Source organism: Schistocerca americana, chromosome X (assembly GCF_021461395.2).
Source record: "Schistocerca americana isolate TAMUIC-IGC-003095 chromosome X, iqSchAmer2.1, whole genome shotgun sequence".
In the NCBI taxonomy this organism is placed as follows: Eukaryota; Metazoa; Arthropoda; class Insecta; order Orthoptera; family Acrididae; genus Schistocerca; species Schistocerca americana.
In genome coordinates, this window is record NC_060130.1 from 852,626,400 (window position 1) to 852,640,018 (window position 13,619).

Sequence of the window (13,619 nt, forward strand, 5' to 3'; positions counted from 1 at the left end):
AGGCAGCGAGGAAATTACAATATGGCAAGAGAACCACAAAGTGGTGACAGCATTGAATTCAGAGAATAATGGCGAAAACTTCTGCTTGAGGATTAGTTCAGGTATAGAAGGTTATTCGCAATTACTTTCTGACTTTTAAATCAATTATTTTACTTTGCACAGAAATGAGACAGTAAAACTGAATCTGACACTTGTTCTCTGCTATAGATAGCTCTTTTGACAGTGAGTTTCAAACTCTTTCATGTGGTGCAAATTATAAGATTGTATTTAGGGTATATTCTATCATAAAACTCAAACATAAGTTCAGTTATTTAATTCACACAAATGGGAAGAAACAATATTACAATGGTTGTTCTGACTGAAGTGATGTAACAGAATGACAACACTGATAAATAAGTTTCAAATTATGCAACAGTTTCATAAATCATTACGGTTTACATCTTTCCAGTAGTTTTTGTTCTGTCAACTCCAGATTTATTGTACACCCAAGATGACTTTTTGTTATGATCCTGAAAAACCAAAACAGTATAATTACATGACTAATTCAAAGAATGTGTGTATGGAACCATAGATCAAATGTAATTGTTATCTTGCATGCAGATAATGTACTGCAACAATGAATACTGGTAATACTGTTTTAACGATTGGACTGGTCTCATTCCAAGTTAAGCTTCATTTCAATAATTTTCTATTATGTCTGCCTCTTAATGAATTAAAGAGTCATGCTGAACGTAGCATTTAATCTTGTCAGAAGTAGATGTACCTTAATTATTATGCCGGCACTGCGAAGATCATCCCTGAAGTTGTCACATGCTTTCAACAAGGCCTCGGAATTTGCTTTTGATTTTTCAGCACGATTCTGAAAATAATCACAGAATATAATGCTATGTGGAGGTAATGAATAACAGGAAAATCAGACAGTAATTGTATTACATTTGCATAGCAGGTACTGAGAGTCATGTTCATATTCATATTCATACAACGCTCTAGACACAGAATGTGACGTCGATTTCAAAGAAAAAATTGGATCAGCATCCATAGCCCAAGCAGGTGAACTGTCACCACCTCTTCTGCTAAAATTACATGTTTCTCAGTACTATTTTATATACATCACTAACCAATTCTTCACTAATGTTCTTTGATCTTAGTATATGGCCTATGGAGTGTCGCAGGCTAGCATGGCATAGCAAATATTTATCATTATTATGTCTTAACCCTAGACTGGAGTGCATAATCCATATGGAAATTAAATTTTACTTCTAGTATTGTGGTTGTGATTTGCACAGTTCATGCTAAACTCACACACAATACCATTAGGATGTTTACATATTGGTATGTAACTGCAAGAATCCCTCAGTCCCCGAAGAAGCTTCTGCAAGCTGTCCGGTTATTAACTTTACACAATATTCTTACTGCATGCTTCTATAGGATAAATACATTTTTAATCTTAGCTGCACTGTCCCAGAAGATCATGCCACAGGACACTAGTGAGTGAAAGTATGAGGGCATTTCGAAAAGTAAAGATACAATGGCTCGCAGTCCTTAAACAGAACATTTATTTAGAAAACGTCAGTTACATCTTATTAACTGGATTATTTGTTATTTTTCGACATAATCACCCCTGTTATCCAAACATTTGTTAAGTCGGTGCACAAGCTTTTGTATCCCACAGTCACAGAAGGTTGCCGCCTGTTGTCGGAACCACATTTCAACTTCATCTTTGATCTCTTCATTGTCGTGGAATGATTTTCCACCAAGACGTGACTTCAGGTAACAGAAGATATGGAAGTCGGTGGGCACTGTATGGCGGATGGTCCAATACGTCCCATTTGAATTGTTTGAGTGGTGCTTTGGTTACGAGCGCTGTGTGAGGCCGAGCGTTGTCATGAAGTAAGCAGACTCCACTTGTCAGCATTCCTCTGAGTTTATTTTGAATTGCCCTTCGAAGACATTTCAAAGTCCGGCAATATGCAGCAGCATTAATTGTCATTCCAGGAGGCATAAATTCCAGCAGAAGAATGCCTTGTCTGTCTCAAAAAACAGAAGCCATGATTTTCTTCACTGCATTTCTTGGCTTTTGGTGAATTCGAATGGCGCCATTGCACTGATTGTTGCTTGGATTCAGGCGTATGGTGATAAACCCATTTCTCGTCACCTGTCACAATGTGATCAAGGAACTCATCACCTGCTTCAGCATAGCGTGTGAGGAAGTAGAGTGCAAAGCCCATCCATTTCTTTTTGTGTTCTTCTGTTAACAGTTTTGGAACCCAGCGCGCACACAATTTCCTGTACCCTAATTTGACAGTTATAGTGTCATAAAGAGTTGTCATTGACACGTCCGGTATGATCTGATGCAATTCTTTCAATGTGAGATGTCTATTCGCATGAATTGTTTCCTCCGTTCTCCGAAGAAGGGCATCAAAGATCACAGATGGTCGACCTGTTCTTTGTTCGTCATGAACATCGGTCTTACCTACAGAGAAATGACGACACCATTTCATTACATTTTGTCAATTGATAATGTTCCGATAAACAGGAACAATTTATTTGTGAATATCCACTGGTCACTGACCTTTTGCATGAAGAAAACGTATGATGGAGCGCACTTCGCATTTGGCAGGATTCTGAATCGGCGTAGCCATCTTAAACACGACCTACTCCAACGAGAAGCAAAGTTTTTTATTTATTTATTTATTTATTGTTCCGTGGGACCACATTAAGGAGAAGTCTCCAAGGTCATGGAACGAGTCAATACATGAAATTATAACACGATTGTAGAAACAGATAAAATGAAATATAAGAAACATATTCAGGCAACACGTCGTTAGTTTAAATAAAGAAAATCAAGAATGTAACACTGGAATTTGCTTAATTTTTTAGCTCTTCCAGGAGCTCATCGACAGAGTAGAAGGAGTGAGCCATGAGGAAACTCTTCAGTTTAGACTCAAAAGCGTTTGGGCTACTGCTAAGATTTTTGAGTTCTTGTGGTAGCTTATTGAAAATGGATGCAGCAGAATACTGCACTCCTTTCTGCACAAGAGTCAAGGAAGTGCATTCCACATGCAGATTTGATTTCTGCCTAGTATTAACTGAGTGAAAGCTGCTAACTCTTGGGAATAAGCTAATATTGCTAACAACAAACGACATTAAAGAAAATATATACTGTGAGGGCAATGTCAAAATTCCCAGACTATTGAATAGGGGTCAACAAGAGGTTTTCGAACTTACACCACACATAGCTCGAACAGCCTGTTTTTGAGCCAAAAATACCATTTTTGAATCAGAAGAATTACCCCAAAAAATAATACCATACGACATAAGCGTATGAAAATATGCGAAGTAGACTACTTTTTGTGTTGAAATGTCACTTATTTCAGATACTGTTCTAATGGTAAATAAAGCTGCATTTAGTTTCTGAACAAGATCCTGAACATGGGCTTTCCACAACAGCTTACCATCTATCCGTACGCCTAGGAACTTGAACTGTTCCGTCTCGCTTATAACATGCCCATTCTGTCTGATTAAAATATCAGTTCTTGTTGAATTGTGAGTTAGAAACTGTAAAAACTGAGTCTTACTGTGATTTAGCATCAAATTATTTTCCACAAGCCACGAACTTATTTCATGAACTACATTATTTGATAATGTTTCAATATTACACACAAGATCCTTCACTACCAAGCTGGTGTCATCAGCAAACAGAAATATTTTTGAATCACCTGTAATACTAGAAGGCATATCATTTATGTAAATAAGAAACAGCAGTGGCCCCAGCACCGATCCTCGTGGAATGCCCCATTTAACAGTGCCCCATTGGGACTGAACATCATTACCACTGTCAATATTGCGGAGAATTACCTTCTGCTTTCTGTTCTTAAAGTAAGAGGCGAACCAATTGTAAGCTACTCCCCTTACTCCATAATGTTCCAACTTCTGCAGTAATATTTTGTGGTCAACACAGTCAAAAGCCTTCGTTAAATCAAAGAAAACACCTAACGTTCGCAACCTTTTATTTAATCCGTCCAAAACCTCGCAGAGAAAAGAGACTATAGCATTTTCAGTTGTTAAGCCATTTCTAAAACCAAACTGTACATTTGACAGCAAATTATGTGAATTTAAATGCTGCAGTAACCTTGTATATACAACCCTCTCGATAACTTTAGCAAACACCGATGGCATAGAAATAGGTCTATAATTATCAACATTATCCCTGTCTCCCTTTTTATAAAGTGGCTTCACTACCGAGTACTTTAATCGGTTAGGAAACCGACCACTCCTAAAGGAAAAGTTACAGATATGGCTAAGTACTGGGCTAACATACATGGAACAATGCTTCAGTATTCTGCTAGATACCCCATCATATCCATGAGAGTTCTTGGTCTTTAGTGATTTAATTATTAACTCAATCTCCCTCTTGTCAGTATCATGGAGGAGCATTTCAGGTAACAGTCTCAGAACACTTTTTTCTACGAGCGCTATATGATTCCCTGTTGGGACTAGGTTTCTATTTAGTTCACCTGCTATATTCAGAAAGTGATTATTAAATACTGTACATATATGCGACTTATCAGTAACACGGACATTCCCACTACGCACTGATTCTATATCCTCAACCTGTCTCTGCAGACCAGCAACTTCCTTTATGACTGACCATATGGATTTAATTCTATCCTGAGACTTAGCTATTCTATCTGCATACCACATACTTTTTGCCTTCCTAATAACTTTTTTAAGCACCTTACAATACTGTTTGTAATGGGCTACTGCATTTAGATTGTGACTGTTTCTAACGTTTTGATATAATTGCCACTTTGTTCTACAAGATATTCTTATACCTTTAGTCAGCCACCCAGGCTGCCTGTTTGTGCTAGTACCCTGTTTTGAACGTTATAATGGAAAGCAACTTTCAAAGAGCACGAGAAAAGTCTTGAGGAAAGCATTATATTTATCGTCTACTGTATCAGCACTATAAACATCTTGCCACTCTTGTTCCTTGATAAGGTTTACAAAAGTCTCTACAGCAACTGGATCAGCTTTCCTAAAAAGTTGGTAACTATATTTAACATGTGTTGCAGCACAAAAATCTTTTAGACTTAAAATTTGTGCATCATGATCTGAAAGGCCATTCACCATTTTGCTAACAGAATGCCCTTCTAGTAATGACGAATGAACAAAAATTTTGTCTATGGTTGTTCTACTGTTCCCTTGCACTCTCGTTGGAAAGAATATGGTTTGCATAAGATTATATGAATTAAGGAGGTCTACCAGCATCCTTTTCCTTGCACAATCACTTATACACTTTATATTGAAGTCACCACATATAACTAACTTTTTGTATTTTCTATAAAGTGAACCAAGAACCTCCTCTAGCTTTAGCAAAAATGTTGTGAAATCGGAGTCCGGGGATCTATAAATAACAACAGTAAGAAGTTAAGCTCCACTAAATTTAACCACACCTGCACAACATTCAAACACCTTTTCAGTGCAGTACTTTGAAACATCAATTGACTCAAATGGGATACCGTTTTTCACATACATGGCTACTCCCCCACACCGCAAAGAGCTCCTAGAAAAGCTGCCAGCCAACCTGTATCCTGGTAAAGGAAGCCTCTGAATTATCTCCTTATTTAAGAAGTGTTCAGATATACCAATAATTTCAGAGTCAACATCTATAAGCAGTTCACTAACTTTATCTCTAATGCCTTGTATGTTTTGATGAAATATACTAATTCCCTCATTAATCGGATACCTAAGCTTTGTCGAAAGTGGTTTCTTTGTTAGAGAGACTTCCCTTAAGCAGGAATACCTGTCAGCTGACTTCAATCTAAAAAAGATACAGCTCTAACACCTACAACTACCGGAATTTTCCCATGAGTGATCCCACCACCCCCACCTATGCTGCCAAACGACTGCGAGGGGAACGCTAATGGTTCAAGGTTAACACCAGTGTTGCCAACTTGCTTGCCAAAACTCTTCTGTTCATCTGGCATACGGTGTATCTTTACTTTCCGAAAAACCCTCGTATACAGGGAGTTACAAAAAGGTACGGCCAAACTTTCAGGAAACATTCCTCACACACAAAGAAAGAAAATATGTTATGTGGACATGTGTCCGGAAACACTTACTTTCCATGTTAGAGCTCATTTTAGTTTCGTCAGTATGTACTGTACTTCCTCGATTCACCGCCATGATTTCATACGGGATGCTCTACCTGTGCTGCTAGAACATGTGCTTTTACAAGTATGACACAACATGTGGTTCAAGCACGATGGAGCTCCTGCACATTTCAGTCGAAGTGTTCGTACGCTTCTCAACAACAGATTCGGTGACCGATGGGATTGGTAGAGGTGGACCAATTCCATGGCCTCCACGCTCTCCTGACCTCAACCCTCTTGACTTTTATTTATGGGGGCATTTGAAAGCTCTTGTGTACGCAACCCCGGCACCAAATGTAGAGACTCTTCGTGCTCGTATTGTGGACGGATGTGATACAATACGCCATTCTCCAGGGCTGTATCAGCGCATCAGGGATTCCATGCGACGGAGGGTGGATGCATGTATCCTCGCTAACGGAGGACATTTTGAACATTTCCTGTAACAAAGTGTTTGAAGTCACGCTGGTACGTTCTGTTGCTGTGTGTTTCCATTCCATGATTAATGTGATTTGAAGAGAAGTAATAAAACGAGCTCTAACATGGAAAGTAAGCGTTTCCGGAAACATGTCCAAATAACATATTTTCTTTCTTTGTGTGTGAGGAATGTTTCCTGAAAGTTTGGCCGTACCTTTTTGTAACACCCTGTATAGAGTATGCTAACAAACCTATCTGCATGTCAACACAATGAGTGAGATTTTTAAGTGCAAAGGAGGCAGAACTGAACTTTTTGCTCTAGTACTTTTGCACATGGAGCCTCATCCAGTGGGTGCTCATTGAAAGCTACTTCTGGTATTTGTAAGGAATTTTCAATTTGGTTGGTATTGGATTACATGAGTCTCTGTAAAATTAAGGAGTCTGGTGTTTGCTGTTAACCAGCTGTAAGTCTGTTCCATTATTCTTCTGGCTTTGTCTGGTAGAGTGTCCTTCAGGGTTTAAGGCAAAGCATTCATGTAGGTCAAGATCTGAAAGGGTCAAATAACAAAGTTTGCAGGACTTCATATTTAATGTTTCCCCATTTTGAATTTGGTCTTATTTCTGTCATATTATTTCTTAAAGTGACCCTCTGTTCTCTGTTGTTACAATAAAATTCCAAAATGCAAGTAGAATGTATTTAATGCTATAACATTTTAGTTTCCCTAGTAGAACTGTTGTATGATCTACACAATCAAAGGCCTTAGTAAATCACATAATAAAATGCAAATACGGTAATATTTCATGTTTAGTTGTACCAAAACTTAACTTATGAGATCACATATTGCTTTCTCAGTAGAGAAGCCTCTATAGAAACCACACTGAGACAATGTTAAAAGGTTATTCTCAGGAAGGTGGTTAAATATTCTGTTGAACACCATTTTCTCAAAAATGTTTGAGAATATAGGATGGAAAGAGATATGCCTACAATCAGAAGTTACTTGTTTATCTTCACTTCTGTAAATGGATGTTTCTACCACCTACTTCAGTCTTTTACGAATGAGACCTTGACTCATCAACTAGTTACGAAGGTAACTCAGTGGGGCACTACCAAGTCAACACAACACTATAGATGAGATAAGGAATTATTTGTTGGTGTGTGACATACCTACTTTCAAAAGTTTGATAGCAGCACAAACAAGCTTGCCTGTATTAACGATATTAATTCCTAGCCACCAGACCACTCTTTTCTTATGATAAGTGTGGCACCCAACTCTGATTGTAAAATGTTCAGCAAATATGAGATCTCTTTCTTAAAAGTCCAGTTTCAAATTTCTTTCCCTGGAATATGTGTAGAGAACCTGCAACATGTTAGCATATAGACAAATTATTAACAATTCTATGTAGCGCAAAACTTTTAATTACCTCGATATCTTTATCCTTCAGTGACGATATAGACAATTCTCTGACAGTGTTCCTGAATGTCAATGCACTATCAATAACCAGCCCAACATCGGCTGTGACTGTTGTTTCACTATGTTTCTGTAAGAATAAATAAATTAAAGCAATACAGGAGTATTTAATAGATGTATATTATGTACTATGAAGAAAACTTATTACATCATATCTTAGTATATTTTATTATATGCTCTGTATGTATAAACAGGACATAATTCATTTGACAGATAATGCAGCATGCCACAAATAACACACAAATCAACACATTGAAATTCTTCTAATTTGATTCATATTCCAGAGGAACAACTGGAAAACAAATGCATGCAAAGCTACATCTACTGATCAACTGACTCAATCAAATAACCCAAAGTTCAAGAGAAAAAAAGCCTTGACATGAGACTAGGGAAACAGGGATGGGGTTTAACTACGGAAACAGAGAGCTACGAATCAGTGAGGGCATTGTGAAATAAATGACAAGATAAGCAAAGATACTACAAATGGTGCTGTGGCTATTAGATAATGGTAAGAAAAGGGCAGGGAGCAGACATTAATAACAAAAAATGCACTGTTTTGAAATAAAAGGAAATGAGAAACAAATGGTGATTATTAACAGAGAGGAAGAGGAGGTGTCCAACATGAGAAGATGGAAAAAAGTGAGGAAGAGAGAGAGGACAGGAAAGGGGTAAATAAATGAAGAGAGAAGAGAGGAGACAAGGTGAGATGTTGAGGAGAAGTTGAGGGTAGAGGAAGATGATGGAAAGAGAGGGAGTGGATGAAGAGACTGAGGAGGAGGAAGAGAGAGAGTCTAGGGACAAGGTATACAAGGGGGAAGAGGGAGAGAAGGGGGAAATGGATAGAGGGGGGAAGAGGGAGAGAAGGGGGAAATGGATAGAGGGAGGAAGAGGGAGAGAAGGAGGAACTGGACAGTGGAGGAAGATGGAGAGATGGAGGGAGATGGACTGAAGGGGGAATGGAGAGAGAAGTGGAGGGGGGGAGAGGAAGAAAGAAAGAGAGAGGGGGGAGAATATGAGGGGGGGGGGGGAATAAGAGAGGGGGGAGAATACGAGAGGGGGGAGAATAAGAGAGGGGGGAGAATAAGAGAGGGGGGAGATAAGAGAGGGGGGAGAATAAGAGAGGGGGGAGAATAAGAGAGGGGGGAGAATAAGAGAGGGGGGAGAATAAGAGAGGGGGGAGAATAAGAGGGGGGAGAATAAGAAGGGGAGAATAAGAGGGGGGTAAAGGAGGATACATGGGAGACCAGGAGTGAGGGAGCATAGAAGGGATAGCAAGGGAGAGGGGGTTGAGAGAAGGTGGGGGGAATTAGGAGACTGGGAGGTAAGGAGACAGGAGGTAAGGTAAGGGGGAGGTATGGAGTGGGGACAATATGGAGAGGAACATGGTCAGGAGAGAGGAGCAACAAAAGCAGTGGAAGAAGGAGGGGTGAATGGGTACAGAAGTAAAGGGGGAAAGAAGGAGGGTGTTCATCAGTACTGCTGGAGAAGAAGGTGAAGGCACATAAAATGTGTTCCAAGTCTATTTTTTTTTTTTTTTTTTTTTTTTTTTTTTAAGTAATCAAACGCCACCCGTGTAGCCACCTCCTGCTTATAGTGGACACCTGACCTCTTCAGCGGAACCCGAAACTCAACCACCCTTTGGCGCAAGTTGAGGAATCTACAGCCTACACAGTCGCAGAACCATCTGAACCTCTGATTCAGACCCTCCACTCAGTTCTGCACCACACGTCCGCAATCGGTCCTGTCGACTATCTTGCAAATGGTCAGCTCTGCTTTCATCTTGCACGCAAGACTTCTGTTAGCCACTCGAAACCAGAGAGAATCTCTTCTGATCCAAAGTGACACACACCATTGGTACCGACGTGAGCAACCACCTGCAGTTGGCTGCACCCAGTGCTCTTCATGGCATCCGGGAGGACCCTTTCCACATCTGGAATGACTCCACTTGGTATGCACATGGAGCACACATTGGTATTCTGACCCTTCTTGTCAGCCAAGTCCCTAAGGGGCCCCATAATATGCCTAACATTGGAGCTCTCAACTACTAATAATCCCACCCTCTGCAATTGTGTGGATCTTGCAGGCTGAGTGGTTTCCTCTGAAACAAGACAGGCGACAGCACCCGGCTCAGCGACAGTGTCAGCCACAGACAGCACCTGGAACCTGTTTGTCAGACAAACTGGGGAGGCCTTACATGCGGCCGCCTGGGAAGTCTTTTGCTGCCTGCTTTGCCCCAGGGCGACCTCCCACTCGACCACAGGTGAAGGGTCAGCCTCAGTGCGAGCAGCAACTGGGTTGGCCACCGGGGTGAACCGATCAGAGGTCTCTGGCGTGCTGGATGTCCATTAGATCCCAATACCCAGCCCACAACAGTGGTGCCCATCCACTGCAGCCTCTGCTTCAGAAGTGTTCCAGAGATTTGACAGGCAGTAGATCGCTCCATTTGCGCCATCAACAGAACATGCTCTGCTAACAGTATACTACGCCTTCCACATCACCGGCAATGGGTTCTACACAAGCTGGTGACTCCTTTGAAGGACAGTAACAGGTGCAAACATGTGACTCTTTTGTATCAGTTGTGAATAAATAGTTGCCACCATTTAAGTTCCAACCCTCGTACAAAATCATGGGTTTCATTGTTCTTAATTTATTTTTCCTGCTTTTCACAGGAAAATTAACATTACTCTTACTTTAAATTTAATCAAGATCTTCAAACCTTTCCATGCCATTCTAGCAGTTTCATCCTATCCTGCTAAAGAGAGAGCCAGTTTTTACATAATTCTCTATTGTGAATTTTGTTGTTTTATTCCCACGCATTGAAAAGTAGCAGTAAATTTTAGACAATTTTCTTTTTCTCTGCACTTTTTCTCTGAAACACACACAAACATAATATTTTTCATCAAGCTTTTGTATCCAAATCTATCAAAAACTTCTGATGGAAACAGATGGCAGTCAGTTAAATCCATCTATTTGAGCTCCCCATGTTTCCTGACCAACCAGAGGAACTTGGAGACCTGAAATACTGTGAAACCTCCATCTCTGCAATATCTGCACTATGACAACATTGAGAAGAGGTGGAGAACTAGTTTGGATTGGACAGAGGCAGGGGAATGAATCAACAAAGAACTACAGTGCAATTTGACAAAAGCAATGTTTAGAAACAGTAAAACTTTAAAATTAGGGTAGCCAAAAGGGAATTTGAAATCCAATCCAATTATTTTGGATCTTTATATTTGTTTTTTTTTTTTTAAAAAAAAATGTTTCATAAACTCCTAGTTAATCTGATGGTGAGCTGCTCAGCTGTAGCACACTAGTTAGCCCGTGCAAGCTTTTGTGGCCACTGTTTACTTCTACAGCGATAGTATGTGGAACTCTTCATGCCAGTTGTTCATATATGGTGCAATTTGCCTATATGTGACAAACATACGCTACAGAAGTATGCAACAGATCACAAACAGCACTGTTTCATAAATCCTGTCACTCTTGGCCTCAAGCAAATACTCAATTTTGTTTACAATATGTATAACTCCTTCCTTTTACTCAAGACAGCAACAAGAGACATGTAGTTGGCCACTGGCACATCTTATGTATCATACCCTCCTTCAGGGCTAATTTAATTTAAAATGGTGGTTAGTCTTAGTTCTAGCAACCAGTGAAGCGGAGTACATTATCCTTCAATACAGAGTTGTATTTCTTGCTGAAATAAACTCCTGTCTTGACTCACATTTGTTACGAATACAGAAACAGTACATATAATTTCTAGTGCAATATTATATGGGGAGAAATCAGAGGGAGTCTGACTGAATATGCAAAATAGCTCCTTTGCAATTATTCAAGAGCAAGCATTTCAGTTTCAGCCTTTTGTGTCATCTCTGTAATAAGAATGAACAGCTTACCTGTCCCGTAGAAGAAGTTACTCCAAATGATTCCATAGTGTTCTTTATGAAGTTGCAGCATGCTACCAATCCAGCTGCCTGGCTTCCAACATAAACATCCTACAATTAAAAATTATGTGCAATATTAACAATAATGACTAAAATTTTTGTTAAAAACATTTGATGCTAAATAAAACAATAACCTCAGTTATTTATTACTAACATGATGACGATACTTACTGATGGAAATATTTTACCATTTTTTTAAATGTGTGGTCCAGTCAAATTAATGCGACCACCTATCAGAAGCATTAATAAACACCTTTTGCAGTGCAGACAGGCAGGAAGAGAGCCAATGATTATCTGGAAGGTACTGACAGGGATTTGGAGGGACTCTAGTGCTGTGGCCAGCTGCACTAGGTTTCACGGCGAAGGATCCACGGTGCTAACAGTCCGATCGAGGTGATCCCACATATTCACGACTGAGTTTAAATCTGTGAAGTTTGGTGGCCAGGGGAGTACTGTAAACTTATCCTGGCATTCTGCACATACACTGTTAGCTGTGTGACACATTGCTCTGTTCTTCTGGTCGGTGCCACCATGCCGACGAAAAACCAAGCAGCACGTAGGGGTGGATACGGTCCCCGAGGACAGATGCATACGTGTGATAATCCACTGAGCTTTCCAGAATGACGAGAACACCCAGGAAATGCTACAAAACATTTTGTGGACAGTAACACTCCCTCCTCCAGCCTGGACACTACTGATGACTGTTGCAGGGCCGTACATGCCATCTGTCCAATAGAGTATAAAATGTGATTCACCTGAAAAGGCCACCTGCAACCACTCAGTTGATTTCCAGTTGCAGTACTGAAATGCGAATTCCAGTCTTCATCACTGATGAAGAGCAATTGACATGGGCACAAGAACTAGGTGCCTGTGCTGTGGAGGCCAATATGCAGCAATGTTCGCAGAATCGTCATTGAGGGGACGCTGCTGGTAGCCCCCTCGGTTCATCTCGGTCGTCAGTTACTCGGGAGTTGAATGTCTATTCACTTGTACACATCTTCACAGCCATCATTGACCCCTGTCATCTATGGCCCACGGTGCACCACAGCTGCCTAGGCACTGCTACATTGCTAGTGTTGCCACCTGCCATCTGACAGTGGTTGTTGCACAGTGATGTTGAACATAGGCAGTTGTTACACTACTATGACTGGACTGTGTAATGTATACCACAACAAAAGCATTAAAGTTTGAGAATGCTTCTATCATATTATTAAAAAGACTTTTGGTTGACTGATACCGTGGAAAAAAGAAGGGTAGGGGTAAAATATGTCCATAGCACTCAACACTGCCTGACTAAAGAGCTACATCTACATCTACATGGCTACTCTGCAAATCACACTTAAGTGCTGGGCAAAGGGTTTACCGAACCACCTTCACAATAATTTTCTCTTATTCCACTCTCAAAGATCAGTAATTTATCGTAGATCGCTTGAGCAACGGAAGGTACCTAACGACTGGAAGAAAGCACAGGTCATTCCCGTTTTTAAGAAAGGTCGTAAGATAGATCCACACAATTATAGACCTGTATCGTTGACATCAATCTGCTGTGGAATTATGGAACATGTTTTACGCTGAAGAATTATGACATTATTGGAAAATCAACAGCTCCTCTACAAAAATCAAGATGGATTCCGCAA

At 40.2% G+C, this 13,619-nt stretch overlaps 1 protein-coding gene across 2 annotated transcripts in view; it reads right to left on the reverse strand.

The window, feature by feature from the left end:
- Positions 1–298: 298 nt before the first annotated feature.
- The window catches only part of LOC124555231 (cysteine--tRNA ligase, mitochondrial), a 101,661-nt gene continuing 88,340 nt past the window's right edge, over positions 299–13,619 (reverse strand). For both annotated transcript variants that reach the window (XM_047129088.1, XM_047129089.1), the window contains 4 exons: positions 11,935–12,033; positions 7,992–8,108; positions 764–859; positions 299–509 (listed from right to left, as the gene is read on the reverse strand). In XM_047129088.1, coding sequence (XP_046985044.1) covers positions 435–509; positions 764–859; positions 7,992–8,108; positions 11,935–12,033 — 387 coding nt within the window. In that variant the 3' untranslated portion in view covers positions 299–434. The remainder of the gene's footprint in view (positions 510–763; positions 860–7,991; positions 8,109–11,934; positions 12,034–13,619) is intronic.